The 23,200-nt window shown below is 38.2% G+C and overlaps 1 protein-coding gene across 1 annotated transcript in view; it reads left to right on the top strand.

Moving 5' to 3' along the window:
• FRY (furry homolog (Drosophila)) overlaps positions 1-23,200 on the top strand; it is a gene marked incomplete at its 3' end in the record, with an annotated part of 116,936 nt that overhangs the window by 3,806 nt on the left and 89,930 nt on the right. The window contains exons 2-11 of the mRNA XM_010287599.1: positions 2,363-2,416; positions 10,414-10,553; positions 12,510-12,600; positions 12,945-13,024; positions 13,142-13,222; positions 14,799-14,967; positions 17,465-17,557; positions 17,652-17,750; positions 20,229-20,330; positions 23,058-23,161. Coding sequence (XP_010285901.1) covers positions 2,363-2,416; positions 10,414-10,553; positions 12,510-12,600; positions 12,945-13,024; positions 13,142-13,222; positions 14,799-14,967; positions 17,465-17,557; positions 17,652-17,750; positions 20,229-20,330; positions 23,058-23,161 — 1,013 coding nt within the window. The remainder of the gene's footprint in view (positions 1-2,362; positions 2,417-10,413; positions 10,554-12,509; positions 12,601-12,944; positions 13,025-13,141; positions 13,223-14,798; positions 14,968-17,464; positions 17,558-17,651; positions 17,751-20,228; positions 20,331-23,057; positions 23,162-23,200) is intronic.

The following is a 23,200-nucleotide window of genomic DNA, read 5'->3' as shown; positions in this document are numbered from 1 at the left end:
AAGAGTGGAGGAAAAAGCAGCAACAGCAGCAACCTGAAACGGGGATGAAGAAGAGGCAGAGAGACAGCTGCAGCAGCAGCTGCTGCCTGGCAAGAGCAGGGAAGCAACAAGAACAGCAGTAGGTGCAGGATGGGATGAAGGGAAGAAAAAGGCCTCAGTTAAAGCCCTGGACTGAAGTCATTGAGAAGCAGCAGAACCCTTCCTGGCTTTTGCTAGGTGTCTTTGGCTGGTCTCCGTTCCAGGGCTGCCTTCTACTAAGACTTAAGTCCGTTGCACAGCCTGTGAACGGTTTCTTCAGTTGAATGTACCATGGTTGGAGAAGCCCTGGTCTAGTCACCTGTAAGAGGGCAAGAGATGGGTTGTATTGCCTTGTCAAAATGGAGGGATCTTCACTAACTCAGAAGTGTAGCTCGTGGGGAACATCATCATCAGAAACTGAAGTATTTGTGAGGTGTGTGGGCTTCCAGAGGTAGGTAATGGGTGAGTAGGACATCTTCAGGATTGCAGTTCCAGACCTGGATTCCCAGAGCATGTTTTGTCTTGTTTAATTGTGTCCACCTTACAGATAAGCATATGATGAGGAATCCCATACCTCATTTCTGCTTGAAACATTGAATGCATTTCTGAAGGATTTTAGATACTACTCTGAAAGCCAAGCATTGCAGTGTTGGGCACGGGAACACAAAGCTTCTGCACGCTGAAGCACTTTTTATTGAAACAGACCTTAAGTAACTTCTCTGTGGTAACAGATTCGTAACAGGATCAGAAATTTAATTTGAAAAAAAGTTGTATGTTGTTTTTTTTTTTTCTTAACTGCACTAATTCTCATTATGTTGATTTGTCCAGGACGCATGAAAACTTAAGAATCTTTCACATACTAAATAAGTTGAATGCTACTTTTGAAATATTATCTGCTGTCCTCTTCAGTGTGCGCCAATAGACAAAAGAAGTATTGTCCTCCCATGAGACACAACTAGGTAGGGTCACAGCGAGTTGCTGATTGAGGATGACTGCAGGTGTGGTGGTGTCGTGTGTCTCTTTCTGAGCTACAAGATTTTACTGTGTTCATTATCAATAATCTGTCATAAAGTTCTAATTAATAGTGGTTGTGCCCTTAATGTAACCTGGAGGAGTCACTTTAGATATTAGAGATAACAGTGAAAAATATTGATGACTGTCCTGGAGAAATCAGTGACTCAGTACAAAGCATTTTGTTGATTTTTCTATTTGATAGGTAGTCAGGGGATACTGCAGTCACCCTGCAGCCAGCCTCCTTGCCAGCTGGCATTACAAGTGGATCAGCATAATTAATTTCAAAATCGGTCAGCAGATTATACTGGACAACATTTTCTCTGGAGAGAAACATTAAATAACAGAAATCTTTGGACTGACTCAAGTCTTTCCATTATCTCAGCAGCTTTACAGCTGAGCTGGTGGGAGAGCCCCAATATTGCAGCTGTAGGAGAAGAAAGATGCGTGATTTGTCGAAGAACAAGGCGCTGGCACGTTTCAAACACCAGTGACAGTAGTACAATTCAGTGCAGAATCATGATGGTGACAGTGACATGTTTCTCAGACTGTCATCTGCCTTCATCTATTGTTTATTTTCATTGTGGTTTAGGAGATTCATGTTTTGTATACTGTTACATGTATCTAAAATACTGGACTATGTACTTCTACGTACCTCAGTACCCGAGCCTGCTTGGCAAAAAAAGCCATAAAGCTGAATGGATGTTCACATGTGGGGACTCAGATTTCTGAGTTGGGCAGTTCTTCTTGGCCTTCCCAGGTACTCTGACAACGTGTCCTGACAATTTGCTTCCATTCCAAAAATGCTGGGGTTTTCTTGAGGAATACAGACAGTTTTTCCACAATTATCTTCCTTAAAAATGAACTCTATGGTATTTGATTGTTCTAAAATCACCTTTCCTTCAGCATGCACTGCATGATGCACTATATGGACATGTTTGTATTGTCTGGTAGTATTATAACAAGAATACATATTAAAACAAGGTACACCATGTAGCTAAATAGAGCTCCTTAGTTACCTATTGGAGGAAATACCAGGTGCTTTTTAGGATTTTGAAAGAATTTATTGTCAGTGTGAGCACCAAGTAACTCGGATGTAATAAATGGTTAATCCTCTCCTTTCTTGGAGAGTCACTAAAGACACCCTCTCAGTATTAGGTCATATGTATGCAGAGGTCTCCTTTGCATGTGAAATAAACAGTATCTCCAGCATGAGACTGTTTAGGAGGAAAATTATGGGAGTAAAAATCTAACAGAAAGATAATAGTAGAGTTGATAGAACATATGATAGTACTGATATTAAATAATACATATTTAATACGTTTTCTTTTAGGAGAAGCCACTGACCAAATCTCTGCAACGAGGAGAAGACCCCCAGTTTGATCAAGTAAGACACTTGAAATTATGTTATTTCCATTCCTCAGGCTATAAGACAAATACTTGGAAGGCAGTCTAGTGCCCTTATATTATCATTGAATACTGCAAAAGCAATTACCTTTCAATGTACTTTAGTAAAATGAGGAGTGCTTTGCCTAATCATTCTTGGTTTTAAATTAGGAGTTTTTTTCCCATTGTTTTCAAGCTCCATATTTTTTTGCCAAAGAATGTCTTGTTTTTTACAGTGTATTAGGCACATGTATTATTTCCTGGCCATTTCCCCTGATGGAGGTTTCGAAGCAAAGTTTGTCTCTTTTTAGAATATCTGGTTTTTGAAACAGGCGCATGCCCCCAAATCTTTCCTTTATGGGATTTCTGTTATAGTTAATATGAGGGTCTTTAGAATCGTTGTCATTGCCATCAGTCTCATTAGTCTATTTTGTCTCTGTAGCTATGGCCCAGCATAACTTACATATGCTGCACTTTACATAGGCTGAGCCAACCTGTTGTATTTAAAATTAAGCATAAATTCAGTTGTCAGGATAAATTCCTATATATGGCAAGGTAAATCATAATTAGACAAAAATGGTTGGCCAGGAAAAAGAACTAAAAACTAAACCAGAATTTATATCATGAATTAGATTTCATTTAATAAAATAGTAAAAATGTAATTAAAAATGAAACTTGTATCTGGCATTAGATTAATAAATTGATTATGTAAAGGAAATGGGACCAGGTATAAAAATAAAACCAACAGCAATGTATATGCTTTTTAATGATGGTGTAAGTGATGGTGAAGTGATGGTGCTGCCAGTGGTGCCAGAAATCAGGACGGAAAGACTTGGCAGAAGCAGCAGCAACAGCAACAACTCTGAAAGCAACTGTGGCTGATGTCATAAGCTGCAGGTACCATATTGATTAACATAACTTTGGGAGAGGAGATAGGTGTGAGTAGGGCTTCAGGACCTCGGCTGAATTTAACACGTGTTGTGTTTTCTGGGACATTAGATCTGTTGCACCAGAAGCAAAGATGCCTTGTGAGACCCCACTGGCATTCACAAAGGCTCAATTCATAATTTTAGCTTGACAAAGTGACACTCTCTGGCTGCTTTTTGGGGAGAGGTAGCCTGCTCGGAGGGCTGCTCAGAGCAGGAGGCCAACGGTAGGACTTCGGCGTTGCACTGGGGAGCTCCCTGCCTGCCTCGCTGACCACAGAGAGACCCAGCAGGAGAGCCAGCCACTGCAGGCTGAAGGAGGCTGCTTTGTGAGTACTCCCCAGCTGCCTAACAAAAATTTTTGTGGTATTCTGACCTTAATTTTATATATATTTTCTTTCCTTCCTGTGGGAAGAGTGTCACACGTAAATGGGAAGGAAAAAGAAATTAAGCCACCCGTATACAAACCTTGTGATACTGTTCCTGCAGTGTATTAAACACATAACGGGTTGCTATTATGTCGTTAAATATTCATGGTTAAGCAAATTAATTCTTCCTTTACAAGTAAGAATTAGAAGACTTATGCTTCTCCTGGTTATTGGTAAGTAGAGAGAAAATTGAACAGTTTGGTCAAGATCAATTAATGAGAACAGTGAATGCTTCCTGGAGCGAAACAACTGTGTATTTACTACTGTAGCAATTTACTCTGAATGCTGCGGGAGGGGCATGTGAAAACAGATGCAGGCAAAAAACAAAGGCAAATTTTGCTATACACAACATTTGTATGTATTTCTAACTGTGTATCTAGAGTCCTATCTGTGTGTAGAGTTGATAGAAAAGTATAGAGCTGAGATTGCCTTAAGACATCCTGTCAGAAAACATTGTTTTCAGTTCCTTGACATTTTCCAAACAAACTATTCAGATTGAAATTTTCAGACTATCTTCTGCTTCAGCCTGAGTTGTTGGCAGTGTTTCCCTTTTCAGATTTCACATTGGTTTCTGCTTGAATAGCATGATCATTTTAAGATGTTCTAGTGCTCCTGGAATTGATGTATGCCTGTGATCAGGAGATGCAACCTGAACCTGGCTGATGAGCCTGTTCCAAGAACATGGTTCATACTTAGCAAAATCATTTTAGTTTGGCTAAATTGTAGTTAGATTTTCATTCAAAAATTTCTAATATGCAGAACTCATACTCTAATATACAGAACTCATATATGGAACTCAGCTAGAACAGAGACAGAAAGATAGAGCAAAAAGTGTTTCTTTACTTGTCATGACCCGCTTGGTAGATCAGATCAGTACATCTCAGTGTTGTAAAGCTGTTTTGCAAATGATAACGTGCAGTATTATAAAGGTGTTACAAAAAATACAGGTAATTTTTCTGATATTAGAAATGAAGGTGTGGTCTATCTGGAAAATTCTGAAGATCCTCATTCCACATGATACTAAATTCCAAGTAAGACGGCCTGTGATTTTAAGTCAAACCATTTAAGTTTTATTTTTTAAGTTAACTCAAATATTTAAAGAGTCTATGGGATGAAGGAAGACCAGGTTGATAATCCCTTGCTTCTCCCTTCCAGGTAAGATGTGGAAAGCTTTGGTATTTATTCCTGGAACACATAAAGTCATCTAGCAAAAACAGGAAAGGCCACACATGACATTCTTGACATTTTTACTACAGAAATGAAGGAGGAAAAGAAGGAGGATCCCCATGAACAAATATTTTCAAGGGGTGTATAATAATTTTGACTTTGAATTTTAAGGCATCAAAGATGACACACTGTCAAAGGAATGTAATTTTCTTTTTTTGACTCTATCAAAATTATCTCTGTTCAATTTGAATGAAATTGATAGGTGATGCTGAAGCGACCAGGTCACTAGTCACTTTAAAATATCTGAGCTGCATCTTCTAACTGTAAATTAAAAAGCAGCAGAAGTAAGACGTGACCTGTTTTAAAATTTGCCTTTTGCAAGTCAGCTTCAGATGTGGAAAAAACCAGCCAAAAAAACTCCTTTGCAGTAACTTAAAATGAGCAGAATGGAACTTCTACCCAGAGGAATCAGCATCAAGTTTAAGACTGAAGCACCCAAAACACGTAAAACGATTCAGAAAGCGTTGCTGACTTCCCCTAAAGAGTTTTATCTCTGGCTCTCTAAGAAGCAGCATGTTTTCCTGCCAATTCTCAAACACCATTTCAGGAATGCTAGTTGTGATGGTGGTGGTGGATCCAGCATTTAGGGACCTGACTGTGCACAGGCAGAGCTATTTCTCTCCGTTTGGATGTAGTACTGGTGCCTCCTGTTAGGCAGACAGTGTTGTCCTGTGGGCTCTCTCTGGCTGCCAGTTGCATCACCCTCCTCAAACTTGTAATATATCTTGAGCAATGTGTGAAGTAATCTCACTTATCCTAACTTGTAGAATGTCTCACCATTAGCTTCACAAACTGGATTCCGGTTGCACTGACGGTGTTTTCCTTTTTAGGTGTGCAGGTAATATAAAGAAAATATATACAGGAAATTATATAGTTTTTACATATGGTTTTAAATATCTTCATAGTGTATTTAAAATAGTGTTTTAAAAATTCTTGATTAGACAACACTAGTTGCCTGTTGGCAAAGAGCATTACTGCTCCAGCATTGGCATTCTGTAATTGTGTCCCCGGTTACAGAAATGTTGTTAAACATAGTACTACTGAACTATGACTTAAACTTCCTATTACAGGAAACCATAAAGTTGCAGTACATGAAAAGATCAAAAGCTAGGGTGAAAACAAAACCATAATTATCCAAGAGGCTTATCCTCACTCAGGGAAACATTTTTATTAGTCTTTTCTCAGCCCCTACTAAAGTATCTTCTGTTCTTACCATGGTATATAAATGTTCCGTGAACTGACAACACTGGAGGCAGAAAAAGGGCATGGTGTAATCTTGGACCAACCTGCAGACATTTGTCCATATGAAAATACAAAATTAATGTAATGTTTAGGCCATGGAAGTGAAAACTTGACAGCAAGACTTACTTTTCATATGAAACTATATGAGGTGCCTGTTGCAAGAGTTTCAGCATAAACTGCACAAAAATTTGTGCTCATTTTAATTATACTATTCTCTTAGAAGTCCACTGCGTTGGAGATACAGATTGGAAAGCAAAAGCATTTAATGTTTTATATACTTCTTGGAGATGGAAGCAAAAAATAGGTCAAGCTAAAAAAAGGACAGTAATGAATAATAATTTAAAAATGTGGAAAATACAAATATAAATAAGACACTAAGGAACATACTAATGATTAAGTGTCCCTTTTTCATAACAGCCTAAACATGGTGAATAACTTGATGATAATTATTTCCATCTAATATTGTATTTCTTGGATGTAGTAAGTGAATAATGGTATCATCATCATCCCAGTAGCACTGCAGTTGGCTCCTTTTGTGTTTTCCTTTTCCTTGCATTTTACACATTGTCCTTCATCATCAACAGAAGTGTAAGAAATGAACAAGAACAACCCTTGGCTCCTGATCAGAGGTTTGGGTTGAAGCAGTGTGTAAAGAAGTAAATCTGAAGGCAAAATGAAAGGTAACACATTCAGACTGAACTTGCTGCACCCTAGAAATAAATGGGTTTTCATGTAAATTCTTATCCTGGCAGTAAAACAGCTTTATCATTGCTAATGTATAAGCCAGCTAGGTGAAATTACCCATCTACAAAATGATGGTAAAAAATCCTGTTTTCTTACTCGCAAAACCAAGGCCATAAATGAAAACTAGTGAGTCCAACTTAACAGTTATCAGTTTTAACAGTTCCCAGGGACATTTAACTTCATAGAACTGTCCAAAAAAATGCTTAGAACAAAGATGTGAATGAAAGGAGATATTCCCAAACACAGCTGCACTACTTCCTCCTAATGTTTCATGTTATAGATTTTTCAATTAGAGATGACCTGTCTCGAAATCTGTCTTTAGCAGAAAAAAAAAAGTTTTGTCTCGAAGGGTCCAACAGAATTAGAGTATGTAGCTGCTTTGATTAGAGCTTAGTGCAGTTCATCTCTCCACTTTCCCCTTGCCCCAATTTAGAGTATTTGAAATAGGAGTTGTTACCTTTATCTCCTTAATGTCATATACTGCATACGAAATCCCAGTCTTACTGTGGTCCATGAGAATTTTGCTGTTGATTTCAAGGAGCAAGGATTTCATTGCAGCTGTTACTTTCTTTGAATCTGTATTGCTTGTAGTTATGAGGCTGTGTTATAGACATGCATGAAGTGGAAAAAAACACTGAACGAAGGGAAGACATGGATAGGATACCATTAGGGTACCTCATCTCATGGCTATGGGTATCCTAAATATAGCTAAGACAATGTTTATCAAATTCTGCTTTCAGTAACATTGATAGAAAGTGTAAAATCTCACTCCAAATGTCCATTATTTGAAATCTACACAGCAACAGTTTGAAGACAGAATATGCAGGTACTGTGCAAATAATAGATTTACAAAAAATAAACCAACACTGTACAAAAATGAAGTACTGCAATTCTGCATTATTAAAATGGCAATAAAATGCACATTTAACATACATGCTGACATATATGGTATATGAAAAAAATGCAGAGCCAAGAAATGAATGATACTGTTGGAAATTGAATGCATTTTTTTTAATATATTTGCTCTTAAAGCACATAGAAATACATATGTAAAATGAAAAAAAAATCAGCATCTATCTGCTGTTAGTGGAAACATTTCTTGTATTTGCATTTTGGCAATACAGCAAGACTTTTATGGAAGTACATAAAACGTATCAAACTATCTGGGTAGAATTTCATTACTTTTACTCTTACATATTAGTCCAAAATAAATACTAAGCTTTAACATAAGGTATATTTAATGCTCTGTGAACACAAGTTTTAAACAGCCCCCTACTTGTGCAGCTTTCTTACCCTTAAGCTACACAGTAGGTAGTTCATTTATGATGGAAGAACATGATCATTTGTCCAACAAGGACATATTTGTACATCTGTGCACTCCCTTCTAGGAGCAGCACAGAGCTAGAATTCATCTCACTCCTGGACTAACTTCCAGTAAATGAAAGGGTTGAGTAACCAACGTGCTGGCTAGACTACCCTCCCTTCCTGTTCCCTGAGAGCCAGGTCTTTGCCCAGTCCACCCTTCCTTCCTGTCTTAAAAGTGCAACGACAGAAAGGTTAAAAAAAAGCTATATTGACCTTTTATCCCCACTAAAGACACACTGTAAATTCAGCAGAGAAAGTATGGCTTGAGGTGATTTAAAAGGAATCACTCAGACTTTTTGTGGTGAGTGAAATTGTGTAGCTGGGATTTAGAGAACAGCATTGATATATACATGTCAGTGAATGTGCAGGAAGACCTGATAGAAACAACTTTTCACTTACAGGTAAACATTGTGATCTCTTGAAAGATATTTAGGCCTGCTCTAGCCTTCCCCGGCAAACCCTTTTTCACTACATCTCATAATTAACAACCGGTGTTATGCCAGTTTCAGAAAAACTTTTGGAAAACAATAAGAGAAGCAATTGAAATTTCTAAGTGTCCTGAGTTGGTAGTGAATAGTTTGCACTGACACTGGGTGATTCATGTCTTCTAAGTATTTATCTGAAGTCTTAACGCTTGAAGGATTTGGTGTAATTGAGCCTTGGGCTGCCGTAGTAAGTCTTCATGAAAAGGCCTCCTGTCACTGCTGGAAGCAGTGCCTTCATGCCATCTTCCGCAGCAACTTGTTTCATATTTCAGGTAATAAAACATATTGGAAACACTGGATTGAAAGCTTTCCTAAAATAGTACTTTTATAGAAACTTTTTATTTTTACAGGAACGGTGGTTAGAGCTTTCTAATGCTCCGTGTCTAATTTTAGGCCATTAATACCTGAATCCAATCAAAACAATAATACTTTATCTTCAGAGTATCTCATCAACTTTAGACCACAGCATCACTGTGAATTAGTTAAATTCTGTCTGAGGCAGAAAAACTGCAGAAAAAGTTACTGATCTAAACTAACCGTCATCCACAAAAGTTGTCATTTAAGACTTTACTAATGTTTGAGAATTGTAAGTAAGGTGCTCAGTCTCCCAGTTTCACTCTTGTCGTAGTTACAGACTTCACACAGGATCAAGCCCTACATGATCTTGAGGTGGTCACAAATCTCCAGATCACTAATTTATTCCTATTTTAAATACTTTTCTATTTTCTTAGAACGTACACAAATGCTGTAGCTGTGAACATTCAGTTGCAATACATATATAATCCTCTTGTATAATAATAATGGGGGGGTCCACCCTTGCTTTTGATCTTTTCATGTTTTGCAGCTTTATGGTTTCCTGTAATAGGAAGTTTAAGACATAGTTCAGTAGTAACATGTAATATTTCTGTAATTGGTGACACAGTTTATACTGAGTGAGCAATAATCTTTTCTTCATAGTATGCCACTGGAGCTGTTTAATCAGGAAATTCTAAGGACTGATTTTAAATTATGTTTTACATATTTGTGCACACAAAGACCCAGGAAACTAAATATTTCCCTGTATATAAATAGAAGCTATTGGATGTGTCAGCCTAATAGTAAGATGAATGCGTTTGCACGTTCAGTTGGTTAAGATTATTGCAGAGCTTGTGGGGTTTCCTCAATATATTCTGAGTTTCAGGAGGGGCATCCAGGAGTCAGATACAACCCGTGAGACAGTATCTCTGATTCATTACTTTTGTTTCCTTACAATGTGCTCAAGGTCAAATCAACATCGTGTAACAAATAAACCCCTTGAAGAACTAGATAGTTTTATGGTGTGTTGTAAGACGTGATACACAATTTTAATGCATTTTAGTATCATCAATGGAAAGACACCATTGACATACAGCCTGTTGTTGTAGTTCTGCTTTATGTTTCAACATGAAGTGCAGAATATTAAGTGACTGCCTGTACCATGGATCTCAAAAACGAGATGAAAACAAGAAAGAACATGTCTAACCACTGAATTAGTACTTTTTTTTTAAGGAGGGAACTCTTGAACACCAATTGATTTGTTGTTTTATTGTATTTTACCCATAGGTAATAAGCTCAATGAGCTCACTTTCAGAATATTGTCTACCCTCTATCCTGCGCACTTTGTTTGATTGGTATAAAAGACAGAATGGCATAGAAGATGAATCTCATGAGTACAAACCAAGAACAAGCACTAAATCCAAAAGGTATGATTTTGAATATGCATATATACATTATCGACAGATTCTAAAGCAAAAAGTAATACATTTTTGTGAGGTTACAGTTGTTTGAAAGTTGTTTTCATCTTTTTCTGCTTGTTCCTGGAACTCTTCTCTCAGCTTCTAGATGGATGGAGTAATTGTGTCTTTAAAATTATTCTCCTGATAGTTCAAACACTGTTTCTTACTGCTGTTTTTGGTGCTTTAATGTCATTTAAATATTCATTTGTATAAACTGTGTCTGTCTTCAGACATGTGAGCAGGCAATAATTCTGTGACACTTTTTTTATACAGTGCTCTGCTTAGTCATAGAAATTTCACATACACCTATCCTCAATCCAAAAAATTGTAAATCAAAGAGCATGAGCAACATTGACTTAGGTCTTAAAACAAACAAGCAAAGAAAAACGAAGACCCCAAAACAGATATATTGATCTCTTATAATATCAGTAGCTCCTCAGTGATAAGGCAGCAGATTGGTCTTGGTTTATGTTGAAGTCTGTCGGTTTGGTACAGGTATATTCTTCAAACTTAACAGTTTTTCTGAATACTTCGGTACCACATTTACACACTTTAATGAAGCAGCAGGAGAATCAACACTGGCAGACCAGGTGTTTGGAAATGCACAGGCAATTCCTTACATTAGGGTTACATTATAATCCAGTAACAACTGAAGGCAGTAGTTGCTGGAATGAAGAGGTAGGGGCTTGTTTTAGATACCAAGGTAGACATGAACCTGAATCAGAATCTTCCAGACTCTTTATGTCAGTAGAAGTAGGCAATATGAAGGTATGATTCATCAACTGGATGTCTACTTTTGGATGAGATGAATCCTTGCCTTAAAGTGCCTCTTTCTGTTGACTTATTTCAGGACCACCTGCTCATAAATAGATGTCTTCAGGAACTCCATCCAAATCTAGTTGGAAGTCAGCTTAGCAGTGAACCACAGCCTCTCTGTCAATTGATAGTGTTACAGAGAGAACGTATAACCAGTCCTTTCTCCAGTTAATGTGAAACTAAGAAAAGCAAAATGGAAATAATTTATTTCATCACTAGTGAACCATAAGTCTTAAATGCCTATTTTATTATAAACGCATAAGTACAGTTGAAATCACTAAAGCTCTTAATGTTTCTAAGAATTGTGCTGAATTTACACAAACAAAAATCTCACTGAAATCAGTGGTAACTGCTTCAAACAGACTGCAGAACTGTCCCTTCAGTGTTTAATTTTACCAAAAGTAAAATCAGTATTTCTTGTTATCTTTTCAGTACTCTCTGGAACTGTGATCAGGTGATCCAAATTGATATTTTTTGTATTTGTAGTGCAAGCTACTCACCTCAGACATTTATTCCTCTGTGTTGTTCTGAACAAGAAATGCATTTGAACGTTTGACAAGTGATGCCACAGTTAAAAAAAACCCACTGGAACAGTTTTAAAAAGAGAATGTAATTTGGTTATGAATTCTCCATCAGTCCTTTTAAGGCATTTTTCAAAATTTGTCACAAGTCTAAATATAAATTTGGTAGCACAAAATTATTTATTATGTTTCCCTCCAAAGTGTAATTGAGAACTGTCTAAATGGTGCCATCAGCAAAGAAATTGAAATTATATCCATTTCTTAGGATATAGAATCCAAAAGTTTCCTTGGTTTTGTTTTGGTTTTTTTCTTGAAAAAGTTTTGTGTTGATCTTAAAATGGAAAAAAGAGGGAGGGAATGGAGAGTGACATTTAAACATTTGAAGGAAGGTGAAAGTAACAAGTTAGATTTGGTCTATTTATATCAGATTGTAAGAGCATATCAATGCATTAATTTCTGAAATCCTGGACTGCAGTTTAAAAGGTAGAACACAATCCCGTTATCTGTACTTGTGTAATTGAAGAAGGCATATAATATGAATTATGCACATCTCCTGAATACTCTGTTTCCTGGTTTGATTTTGCAGTGACGAACAGCAGAGGGACTATTTAATGGAGAGAAGAGATCTGGCTATTGATTTTATTTTTTCTTTAGTATTAATAGAAGTTTTGAAACAGGTATGGAATTCTTAAATTATTCATTAACTAATAAATGATGCAAATTACCAATACAACCGAATTTTAGACTCTTCTTTCTATTTCCATCTTTAAGAGTTTAATAAAAATATGAGATACATCCTGTGTCCTTGTTCATTGCTGTCTTTCTTGCAACTGTAGGATACATAGTATTCTGTGCTCATACAGACTTCACTTTGCAAAGTCTTTGAGCTAAAGTATTTCTCTTCAGTACTAAATAAATGGCTGTCTCATTTCACCTGCTTTGTTAGCTAGATACTAGCACTAAGGTATGCTTGCAGTGTAATGTATGTGTGTAGTCCTTATGTTTTATCTTGTGTTTTCAGATTCCACTTCATCCTGTAATAGACAGTTTGGTACATGATGTTATTAACTTGGCTTTCAAGCACTTTAAATATAAAGAAGGGTAAGGCTCTTTTTCATACAAAAATTCTATGAAAAAATTTACTTTCTGAATTTTTCAATAGTAGTACTTTAAGCAGTGTGCTTTCTCAGCCAAAAATTCTTTCTTATCTCTTGCTAGGTACCTTGGTCCTAACACTGGAAATATGCACATTGTTGCGGATTTGTATGCAGAAGTAATAGGTGTTCTAGCTCAAGCAAAGTAAGCAAAAGTGAATATTATAAATCTGAAAAATTTTACTTGCTTAGCATATGACTATTCTAATTTTCTCACTTTCTTAAAAGATATGTAGGAATGCATCATTTTAGCTCATTGGCCCTCTATTCATCCGGGTGCTCTAGAGGGATCACTCCAGGGAATCACAGGCTTTTCTGCATCTAGTCCAGTGATAGTGAATAAATTCAAGCAGTGACATCTGTGGAAAGGTCAAAGGGCTGAAGAGAGTTATTTTAATTAATTTTTTTCTATATGCTATTTGTTCTCTAGCTTGGCAAACCTAAAAATGGCTATTCTCCAACATAGCAACATTTTTAAGTCTCTCTGCGGTTATTTCTGTTTAGAACTTAATGCAACTGCTTCTGAATCCTTCATCCTGCACTTCTTAGAGCAGATGACATAAACCACTTTGTGGATTAGGTCTTAAATTTTGAATCTGGAGGCAGACAGATTCAGAAACTCATGTACCCAGTATAACAACTCATCATACGCTTACACCACAAACTAAGCACAGGGTGAAATTTCCTGCCTCAACAGAGTAATCTCTTGTCTCCTGAGTTCCCGGTGTTCCTGAGAGCGAGTCCACTCTACAAAACCAGTCAACTTAGTGTGCTGCAGCCAAAACGGTTTGAGTTCCTGGTAATCATATAATTTTCACAGTCTTCAACTAAGGCCTTACCCAGGCTTCTGAATTGGCTGGGGCAATTTGCCTGAAAAGGCAAAATGGGAAGTGACAGCTGCATCCAAGGCTTCAAGTTGACTGTCAAAGAGAAAACATGCCTTTTTCTCCATAAATACTGCTTTTCTTCTCCAATTCTGAAGGGCCTTGCCAAGATGTTACTAGCACTAAAGGGCTTCTTCCTGCCAACCTGCTTCTTTCAACTCTCCTGTGTTCTCTATCAGAGGCAATAACAAAAGGTTGTTACATGCCCATAAAAATTACATTCTTTGCATTTTGTCTCAAAAAGAACAGGAGGTACTGTTGGATGATCTTCCTGTATGTTATATTTGTGGACAGTGTGTCTCAAAAGACACCTCCAATAGATTCATGGGGGAGATCAAAAATCACCACAGACCCGCCCCCCATCCCAAGTTGTAGTTAATGCTTAAGTGTTACTGTAATGTCAGTTGGAAAAAACCTGAAGGGAGTAACAGCCTGTCTGAATATTTTCATCATTATCATTTAAGCATTTTCTTTTGAAAATACTGCATATACTTACAAGAAAGCTATCTTTCATCTTGCCTTTTTGAAAAACATGTGAGGGGACTATTCTAATGATAGTGTTAGCTCTTGTGTAAAAGAAGGGTGTGGTAAGAAAATAATTGGAAAGATGTGGTTATCTAAAGGGGCTAAGATCAGGCTGCATGCTTCATTTTCTTTTCTGAGTTTATCAGAAGGGAAAGAAAACTAAGCAAAAAGAAATCTATTCACATACTGACTGAAATGGTATTTTACAACCAATGTTGAGTCTTCTTTAGGTTTTTCCCCATTTATATACCTTACAATATATTTTAAATATTAATGTGTACTTTTTTGTAACTAACCAATGTGAATTCATAGATTTCCTGCTGTGAAGAAGAAATTTATGGCAGAGTTAAAAGAGTTACGGCATAAAGAACAAAGCCCTTATGTAGTTCAAAGCATTATCAGTCTTATAATGGGAATGAAATTCTTTCGCATTAAGATGTATCCTGTGGAGGACTTCGAAGCTTCTCTTCAGTTTATGCAGGTAAAATTCTTAAGTATATAACTGTGGTTCCCAGACCTTTTAGAATGGGCTTCCCTTCATCTTTTCTGTAATACTCCTGGAGATTTTCCATGTGTCATTCCCACATAAATATATGTGCAGCTTCTTTCTGCTTGTTCTGAGCCTCAGCACTCTAGTCTCTGGAGTGTATCGTAACCATACCAACTTTTCACCAGCCATACACCCCTAGTCTCTATATCTTGCACTCCAACAAAAAGAGGTTTTGTTCTGTAGTCCCCAGTCCTTCCACCCTGCTATCCCACAGTCGTTCCTTGCCCTGTGTCCCTGCGTAGCTATGTCTTCCTAGCAGCTCACTGCCTTCAAAGTGAATCTTCCACCCTTGACATAGTTGCCAGAGAGGAGAGGCACTTCTGATGGACAAAAACACAGGAGAAGAGACAAAGAATTGAGGCAAAACTAGCTGGAATTTCCCTTGGATCCTTCCAAAGGATCCATCCAAGGGATTCCCATCTCCTTCCACCACACCTTCACTCCCCACCTTCCTTTAGAGTACATTCTGTACCCACCTGGTTTGAGACCTGCTAATGCAGAGCGTAAGTTGACTATCATGAATGCTTTAAATTAACAGATTACATCATTTTGTAAAAGGGAAGAAAATCTTTCATGTTTAAACATTTTTAAAAGTCCACATTTCTTACTGGTAACAAACAATGGGTTGTGTTCTCATCTGCAGATTTATTTAGCTTAACCTTTTTATTCTCCTGTTTTTTCTTGGGATCACCCTTATGGCTACATGGTTTGTATTCACTCAACCAGTAAAATACATGATTTATATAAATCTCCATGTAAAGATCAGCTTATTGATGGTGTCAACGGAGTAAAAAATCAATGTTAGATGCCCACAAGTAAGGATTTGACGGTGGAATACAAATACGCATGCGTACAGACATACAGAGCCATTTGTCTAAGTCCTGAACAGGAAGCACGTTCCAATTAATTATCGCAATGTGTTTTAAACCATATTTAACATCACAGAAACATCTCATTTTTCTTCTTACCTTATGCTTCATTATGTGAATACATCTTAGTATATATTGACTTAATGTAAGTTAACTGAAGCTGACAAGTTATCAAAGTAGTGTGTGTTCAGTGCACGTGACAATAGGAGTGAATGACTTTGTGGCACAGCTTTATGGCACAGCACTGCTGGGATCCAGTGGTCGCTGGTATTGAAATCAGTAATAGAGCTCCCATACCGTAGGTTCAAAACTTGAATGCAAATGATCTCTGCCTTGCTCATGACTACAGTTTCTCAGCACCAAATTAATTCTTACATATACTAAAAGCATCATATGATGCACTGTGTATGTAGGAAAACCACTTTTGCTCAGTTTGGTGAACTACACTTAACAGTTCGATTCTGTGGCAATGCCTCTGTTGGTCTGAGTACCTACATGCGATGCCACAGCCGCAAGCTCTGTCACACCAGCTCTGCTCTATGAGAGAGAGACACTTTAAAGGGGTGAGCTAATCTCAGGAGTGAGCTCCAGAAGAGCCTGTCTTCTGCCACGGAGTGCAGAAACAGCCAGAAAGACTACTGTCTTTGCATAGAGCCCTCAGCTCCATAGCAGAAATGGCTGGAGAGACTGAAGCCATGTGGTGTAGAATCCTGATTGCAGCCATGAAAAATTATGCATGGTCTAAAGTGTAAACAGCTCTGCACGCATGTGCAGGAAAAATGGTCAATGGGGACTTCCCTTATAACGTCAGTGGCTGTTTGGACCTTGGACCCAGAGAGGAGGAAGTCACTGGAGCAACAGGATTTGTTATCCTCAGAGAAGTTGTACAGAAACACAAGAGTGGGTGGAAGCTTATCTCCCCTCCCTCACTTCCTGAGCAGCACAGCTGTGTGGATAGTAGCTCATTGCATGTTTAGGACAAAAGTACATTTTTATTTTCTCTCTCAGTCCTCAATTGCAGGCTGGAAATTGAGGTGGTTTGTACCACAGGTCTCTTCCCTCACATTGCACAGTTCTGTATGGACCCTTAATCTGCAATGGATCCTAGCAGTTTATGTATCCCAAAATATTTACAGGAATATTTTCCCTTGCCCTGAGTATCTTCCCAGAGAAGTATGGTCTTTTCCAGGCCTCTCAGAGCATTGTGTAAAGCCGTCCATGCGAGCTATTACTCCTGCTCCTGAAGGTGTACACAGGGAAGGCATGAGGTCAACCCCTGACTCCAACTCTTTCCATCCCCAAAACACCACCAGGCACAGCTGGAATTGGTGGAGAGTTTGTGAATTATCATGGTTAGAGTAACAGATCCTTGATCTTGACTTATGTCCCGCTTTGTGCATGATGCAAAATGCAGATTTAGAAGTTAATAGACAAATGTTTTCTGTGGGATTTGCAAGACAAAAACAGTCACAGTTAATGTGCGTTCAGCAAATGTTTAGAGGCCTTTATTCCAGCTGATACGCAATTTATGTTTCTTGTCTTGTTTTGTTTTGTTTTAGGAATGTGCACATTATTTCCTTGAAGTTAAAGACAAAGATATCAAGCATGCACTGGCAGGACTGTTTGTTGAAATTCTTGTCCCCGTAGCTGCTGTGAGTTTATTTTTCACGTTGTTTGTGTAATTTCTTTAAGTTAGATAAAACAGCTTGTGAAGTAGTGTTTCATTAATATGAAATTTTCTTTCAGGCTGTTAAAAATGAAGTGAATGTCCCCTGTCTGAGGAACTTTGTTGAAAGCCTGTATGATACAACACTTGAACTTTCTTCACGAAAGAAGCACTCATTGGTTAGTACCCCAAAGAAGCAAAGGCTAAAATTATTTGTCAGAAATGTCTCTGAGCAAGACTCTGGGGACATTCCCAGAACTAGTTGCAAAACCTTTTTCAGTGTTCGGCTTTATAACCAGTACATTTCTATTTGCAGAGACGGTTATTGTGTTTGCAGAAAATAACCATATTTATTTTACTCAGGATGATCTAAATCAGTCTGAATCAGACAGATGTTTTCAGCTTCTGGTTCTATGATTATTAAATGCTTAGGTTTTCTCATACTTGTTATGTGTGAACATTAGGAGGAGAGGAGAAAGAATAGAGTTCACTTTTTGTCAAGCGAGAACAAATGAGGTATGCGGGAAGAACTCTTTCACAGTGCTTAAATAATACATTGTAGGAACAAAAAAATGTATAACACATGCCCTTTTAAATCTGTAACTTGGCTACTGTGCAGCTCCCTATTTCTCTTTTTTCTTGTGAGATGAACAGTGGCACTGCAGTGTATTTTTGGAAACATGAGTTGATCTGAATTAAATGAGTAACTGAGTTTGACACTGGCCGCCTTAAGCAGTCTGTCTCTCCAACTGGGTCAGTGCACGTCAGCACTGCAGTGTTAGCTAATCAGTTTTGAAGTCTTGGACCTTTTAAGCGAAGAAAGTTGTCGTCCATCCTCCCTCATTCTATGGGAAAGTCAAAAAGACTTCCCTGTTCCCAGCGCTGTCGGCAAATGCTGGTCACTGGCACTAATGAATCTGCTGGGAAGCCTGCAGGAATGTGCTTGAGCTCTCTGCTGCAGTTACACCAGTCCCAGGGGAGAGTCAGATCATCCCCTGGAGCACAGTTCTGATCCGGTTTGAATTAGTGGGAGTCTTGGGATGGATTTCTGATTTCACTCTGTTTGCGTTTGTGTGGCTCTATTCCATTCTGCTGAGTTAATAAAACATTGTTGAAACTGCAGCAGGGTAAAGGCTTTGCTGTACGGTTTTTACACTAGATAGAACTTTCCCAAACTGGTGGACGTATTTGCCAAAGTCAATACTATGTGCTTGAGAAAGAATTGCACAGCTGGGGCTTTGCATTTGGTTGCTTTTCTACACATACCACACTGGAGGCTACATAGTTAAAAGTGACAAAATAGAATAGATTCTTGTGAGGGTGTGATTAGAAATACAAACATTATGAAAAGGAGGAGGAGGGAAAAGGCAAACAGTTGGCAGAAATAGCTGCAGTGCATATTTTCAGGCTTCCAGGAAGAAAGCACACTCTTTAGAGTCTGAAGAGGACCTTCCTTTCCAAGATCAGTGTTTTGTGAATCGGTGTACTCGTACAGGCAGGATGGGGGCATTCATCTTGCCTCATTTCCTATCTGAAAGTATCTTGCATGAGCTGGTTGCTGAGATTTTCTTGATAGTGAGTGGAGAGAATTAGGAAACTCCAGGAGATGGTTTGTATTTTCCCTCCTAGGACTCTTCCTTAGGATGGGTTGTAACACTCCTGGGATGCTACTAAACTTGGGATGTTATTAAAGACTTCAGTTATCCTCTCCCATATGTGTTTTGGACATGAAGATTATAAAAATAATAATGTACATTTGCCATTCACTCAAGAAACTCAGTCTAACCTGGCTGGAGACAATTTATGTTATGTATTACAGGAACAGAAGTGGAGGGCTATGGTGTATTTATACTTTCAGCTGTGACTGAAGTTAGAATTTTAGGGTTAGTTTTGAGAATCATTGGTCTTTAAGATAAAGTTACCTTATTTGTGACTAATAACTTTAAAATCCTGATTGGGTATATTAACAGGACAACTGAAAGAGAAAAGTCTTGCTGAAATAGCAAAGTCAGTTTCAAAATTAATAGGTGCATTGTAGCTTATTTGTTTTAGTGTTAACATTTACAAGATGAGTGTCAAAGTAAGTGTTGATAAAGAGACCAGGTTCCAGTATTTGAACTTCTATGTTCTGCCTTGCTTCTTTTTATCTTTCACTTTGCAAGATACAACTACCAGCAGATCCAGGCATTGCCTGTATTTTAACACAATTCTTTGGTGTGTTTGACCTGTCTCTCGGTAAATATTGTGACTGCAGGTTTTGAGGAGTAATAGGCATTTGAGCATTCACAAGTCCCAACATTCTCTGTGGGTCCTGTTGTTATTTTTATAACGCTTAGTTATTTCCATGCTATCATTTCTCAGTTAACAGACAGAACTTAGCCCTGTGAGTCTGTAAAATTGTGTCCCAGCTTTGGATTTATTATACTGCCGTAAGCAGGCATTTGGTTGTTTTTAGTTCATCCATAAAACATACCTGTAACAGCTTTAAAGAAAGATTCCTTTTAAATTGTACTACGTAATAATGTGTTTATGTTGGCTAACGTGTATTGCACAAAATGGAGGAGTTAGACCTTTAAGTTTACAGTAGCTCTATTAAGTTGCTTTTATGTTGTGTAGACTTGCAAATAATACAGTATCGACATCCATTTCCTGTTTAGGCTTTGTACCCTTTGGTAACATGCCTGCTTTGTGTCAGTCAGAAGCAGTTCTTTTTAAACAGATGGCATATTTTCCTCAACAACTGCCTATCCAATCTCAAGGTTAGTATCTTCTGGTTTTAATGTTGTATTAAAACTTGAGTATGCGCTACTGATCTGTTGCAAATCCATTTTAGATAAATGTGCCGGACTGTTGCTATTATGTGATTCCACACATAATTTTATTCCTGACAGTACACATTCTTTAGCCCTGCAGATTTTTTTGTTAGCAAAAAAAGTATTCTTGTGCCTAGTTTGAATTTCTGCTGTTTCTCTAACTCAAATCAAGCCTGAGTCAAACAGCTGTGAAACAGGCAAGATTGTTGATGAGACTTGTTAGCTTGAGTGACATAGCAAAACTGAACCAATATTAACTTGATTTTTTTCACAAAGGCCTTCTCAAACAAAACACTTGTTACTACTTTATCAGAACGAAACTAGTTGCAGGACACTGATTCCATTGCCTGTTTCACTCTCTTAAGCTGCATTAAAAAAAACTAAACAACTTATACTTTAAGTTGTTTTCTCCACAACTTTTCTTATTCCTTTACCATTTGTTAGATCTATGAAATTTAAGATGAACTACCCACTGCAAACTCTTGTGGGTTTGAGCCGAGGGTGCAGAACTTACTTTACAAAGAATGGGTCAAACAATGCCTATCTCAGGAATGAATTCATGGGTACCAAGACAATATCCCTTTGGCCTGAATGGGCCAAACCTAACGCCGTATTATTGGAAAACAGAAATAGAGGAATTAAAGAGAATAGGCCTCGCTTCTGGCAGTCCAGTTACTCCTCCACCAATCACAGAAGAAGAGGCAGAGGCATTGAAAAAGAAATTTCTAGAAAAGCAACAGCAGATAAAAGCCAGCAGCACTTATCAATCAAGAAACAGAGCAGATCCTGGCAGAGCTCTGGTCTGATCCCGTGTTCAAAAGGACCACGTTGACTTGAACAAATTCTTCGGCACCAACTGTGACTTGGGTACTGCCAGCAGTGGTAAAGGAGCTGCATCCAGTGCCAGTACCTCTTGTTGGGAAAGTGAAGATGTCAGATATATTAGGCCAAATACTCCTTGTCCCAGTAGGATTACTGCCTTTGCAGTTTTTCTTGTTGAAAAAAATCCGCAAAATAATGAAGAGGCTCAGTTGGTGGTGGACTTCTCTCAGTTTTCCAAAGTACGGGGCACCCAGTCACCATGCACTTTCACAGATCTTGCCTGTGGACATGCCTATGATTTCCCTGGATGTTTCTCAGGCTTTTTATCATCTGCCTGTCAATCCTGCTACTGCTATGCAGCTTGCTGTTTCTGACAGAAGACTGGTCTACTGTTTTCAGAAAGCCCCAATGATATCAGTCTCAGCCCTTTACTCCTCTGTCTCTTCTCAACGGCCCTCGCAGCTGAACTATCTCGTCACTGGAATATTTGGACTTCTGCTTATAGGCATGACGTCACAAGCTCTCGTTAGCTTAACTCAGCCACAGTGTCTGCTGTTTTCTTGAAATCTTTGGAGTTACAATAAACTTTGATAAATGTACTCCATCACCTGTTGAAGAAAACAGATTCTTAGGAGTGCGATTTACAAGGACTGACATGATGTTACCTGATGAAAAATGGATTGAAAGTAAACAGGTTATTAAACAAATTGATTGTAACAAAAGTTATGATTTTAAAATCCTGCAAAGATTAATAGGCCACATAAACTTTGACATTCCTTTTACTACTTATTCTAATCGTGTGCTACAACCATCATATGCTGCTATAAAAAACAAAATGTTTTTCAAATTTCTGTTCCATATAAAGCTTGATTGTCAAGGAGTTAAATGACAATTGCAAGCCAAGGACAGTGTTCCTATTCCTAAGCTTGTGACAGATGCCATGTTGGAAGTTGAAGCCATATCCCTATCACTATCATCGGTGGGTTGTCTTCCTTCCATTTTGCAGGACCTAGGTCTATACACATTCAATAATTATTGATGGTGGTGTTTGCAGATTCTTTGATAAAACCATCAAACCATGGTGACTGTGACTCAGCATGAGTCGGCAGACAAAAATTCACCTCTTTGCCATGGAGATTTGCACTGTAGGCCGGGCAAATCTCCAGTCAAAGTATACTGGACTCCTTCAAAGTTTAGCCCAGTGTATGGCCCAGCACACAGGAGACCATCTGGTTGGACTGCACGTACTTGCACACTACTCAGAAAGCCCTTAAAACTGCCACAGAAACATAAAACTGTGTATGACCAGAGAGATCCAAAACCACTCTTTTACTAGTTCAAAAGTTTCCAAAAATAAACAGCCATCTAGGCAGATGATCCAGTTCAGTCCAGCTGATCCCGGATGCCATGTTAATTAGCTCAGCCTAAGCATCCACAGATTTTTTCTGTTCACTTTTGAATATGCGCAGTGCCTCTCTTTATCTGCTGTGTTCTTCATACCAGGTCTCCACCGTAGGGCAACAGCTTTTCATTTAACAACATAAACTGAAGATTAGGTTTTCTTTTCAGAGTCAAATTGAGGTGGTTTTCAAACAGAGATTTTAAATTATAACATGTATCTAATTTAACTAACTTGAGTCTTGGGTTTTTTGACAACTTAAGTAATACCAGGAGGGGTAGGTCAGGTGCATAAGTGCCCTGCAGCTATAGGAATGGGGGGCTGGGCAGCTGTGAGGCTGTATCTTTTTTGTAGGGTCATTATGAAAACTCTGAACCTAGACATCCATTAAGTGCTGAACTTCCTTTCTAATTTGTGCCTGAAGTTTATTCTTCCACTACATATTTCTCTAGAATAAGGACCCAAAAATGGCTCGAGTTGCACTGGAATCTCTGTACAGACTACTGTGGGTTTACATGATCAGAATTAAATGTGAAAGCAACACAGCTACCCAGAGGTAAGGTGCTGTATTTTTAATGATAATCAATCAGGCCTT

This window comes from Phaethon lepturus, unplaced genomic scaffold (genome assembly GCF_000687285.1).
Source record: "Phaethon lepturus isolate BGI_N335 unplaced genomic scaffold, ASM68728v1 scaffold3985, whole genome shotgun sequence".
NCBI lineage: Eukaryota > Metazoa > Chordata > Aves > Phaethontiformes > Phaethontidae > Phaethon > Phaethon lepturus.
Note: the sequence above shows the minus strand (reverse complement) of the source record. Positions and strands in the feature narration are given on the sequence as shown.